Genomic DNA, 1,791 nt, shown 5'->3' on the forward strand with positions numbered 1-1,791 from the left:
TGGTAGTGTAGCTTTTTGTCTGTTTGGTGTTGCATCTACGCGTGCAGTACGCCCGCGTAGGCGGTGGTAGAGTGTTGGATGTGGCACATTATATGCCTGTGCAGCAGCCTGTATGCTTTTAAATTGACCATCATTGAAAGCTTTAATTGCAAGCAAGATACGGCCCTCTTGATGAACTGCTGAATCTGCTGTTTTGCGTGGCATTTTGGTGGTTGAAGTTGATGAGCGCGTCGCGTAGTTTGGTGGGGTGTTTCGCTCGGTGATCTGTTTCGCTCGATGATTGATTACGTTATACATAGTAATTAGTAATAGCCTTGGTGCCTGCTGCACCATCTTCTAGGAATCCAGGCTTCCTTCCCAATCTAACTGATATCAAACGCGTTGTTGTCCTTGTCGTCATCATCCCCGCCTCCACCGCTTTGTTCCGTCTTTATCTCCAGTTCTTCCGTTTTGAGGTCGTCATCGTCGATGACAATGTAATCGATATTTTATTTATCGAAGATGCCAGTCTGCGTCTAATTTTTTGGTGTCGCTATCCTGGTCGCGTGTTGTTGTAACGGGGACCATAAATTCGTGTCCGGTCCACATTCACAAGAAGCGATGTCCGATCTTTTCTATCCCTCTCAAATTTCCTTGCCATCGGCTGTGGTATCTGGCGAAGACTCAGTTGCAGGTTCTGCATAGATACAACATTTCTTGTTCTGTCTTGTTACTTCAAAGTCTTCAGGCGCAGTTCGAACCAGAATAAGATAATATGTGCTCTTCTACCATTAGCATCTGCTGCAGCAACACGTTATTGATGATGAACTTACCGATTGTGACTGAATGTGAGACAAAATGCCTGCTTGATCTAAGCAAAGTGTGTAGACTCGGCCATTTTCTCTAATTATAATGGCCAAAAACACGTCTGCAGCACATAGAACACTATACTCATATGCTTTCTTCATTAAACGTTCTTGCGGCGGTCCCGCTTCTGTTGGATTTTCGTCCGTTCTGATTGCATACGCCCAGTTTGTCTTGAGAGATGATCTTGTAGGCATAGCGACTGGCAACTTGGCAGGCAGATTTGGATAGAGAAAAAAAAGTGCCGATTGATTGTGCCAAAAAGCTCACTGTTGAGCTTTATATACCCACAATGGAGGCTACTTTGGGACTCGGATAGCCCATTGGAGCATGTCGGATTGGCTCCACAAAGCAGCAGAGACCGACAGCATGTGCAAAAGCGCAAGTAATTTCACCCGTCTTCCTAAATCGCATACCTTAGTAGGAAGATTCGGGACGATTTGAGGGATTTCGGTCTAAGCGCTAGGCGTTGGAGCGCTGCTACTCCAGTTAGGGTGGTATTCTGGTGACAGAGTATACCTGAGGAAGATGAGGTTCACCGAGGATTGAGAAACAAAGATTTTATCAGAGAATACCATCACTCAGATGACATTTTCGACAAGAGCTCCGTTCCGTGTAAATCTAACTGCCTGCGCGCTGAGCAGGCATGTGTGTGTGGCCATGAGTTTCGACAAACACACTGAGGCTTGTGGGTTCTGACAGCCCCCATGCTGCAAAGGCACGTGTGTTGCTAGATTCAGATCTTTCCAGTATTCAAAGCATCGATATCACTGGCTACCCTATACCTTCATTTGAGTTACACTTTCTGTGTCATGGCAGCCATATCACAAACTGTAGACCTTGATGTTGCTCAACTATGCAGGGACTTCCTCAAATCAAAATGAGATGGGAAGAAACAAAAAAGAATAGAGATAAACTGAAAGAACCTGTGTTGTTAAACGGTAGACA

General features: G+C 45.3%; 4 protein-coding genes across 4 annotated transcripts; 1 reads left to right on the forward strand and 3 right to left on the reverse strand.

Moving 5' to 3' along the window:
* T310_9439 (uncharacterized protein) lies at positions 1–336 on the reverse strand (the record flags this gene model as incomplete). The annotated part of the gene is made up of 1 exon (XM_013468100.1): positions 1–336. A coding segment is annotated over one exon (336 nt), but the record flags the coding sequence as incomplete, so codon positions are not given.
* Positions 337–472: 136 nt separating this feature from the next.
* Positions 473–748, forward strand: T310_9440 (uncharacterized protein; the record flags this gene model as incomplete). The annotated part of the gene is made up of 1 exon (XM_013468101.1): positions 473–748. A coding segment is annotated over one exon (276 nt), but the record flags the coding sequence as incomplete, so codon positions are not given.
* Positions 749–770: 22 nt separating this feature from the next.
* On the reverse strand, positions 771–1,109 carry T310_9441 (uncharacterized protein; the record flags this gene model as incomplete). The annotated part of the gene is made up of 1 exon (XM_013468102.1): positions 771–1,109. A coding segment is annotated over one exon (339 nt), but the record flags the coding sequence as incomplete, so codon positions are not given.
* Positions 947–1,234, reverse strand: T310_9442 (uncharacterized protein; the record flags this gene model as incomplete). Its single annotated transcript, XM_013468103.1, has 1 exon — positions 947–1,234. A coding segment is annotated over one exon (288 nt), but the record flags the coding sequence as incomplete, so codon positions are not given.
* Between the last annotated feature and the right edge of the window lie 557 nt (positions 1,235–1,791).

The sequence above is a fragment of the Rasamsonia emersonii genome (assembly GCF_000968595.1).
Source record: "Rasamsonia emersonii CBS 393.64 chromosome Unknown ctg1118621762129, whole genome shotgun sequence".
Lineage (NCBI taxonomy): Eukaryota > Fungi > Ascomycota > Eurotiomycetes > Eurotiales > Trichocomaceae > Rasamsonia > Rasamsonia emersonii.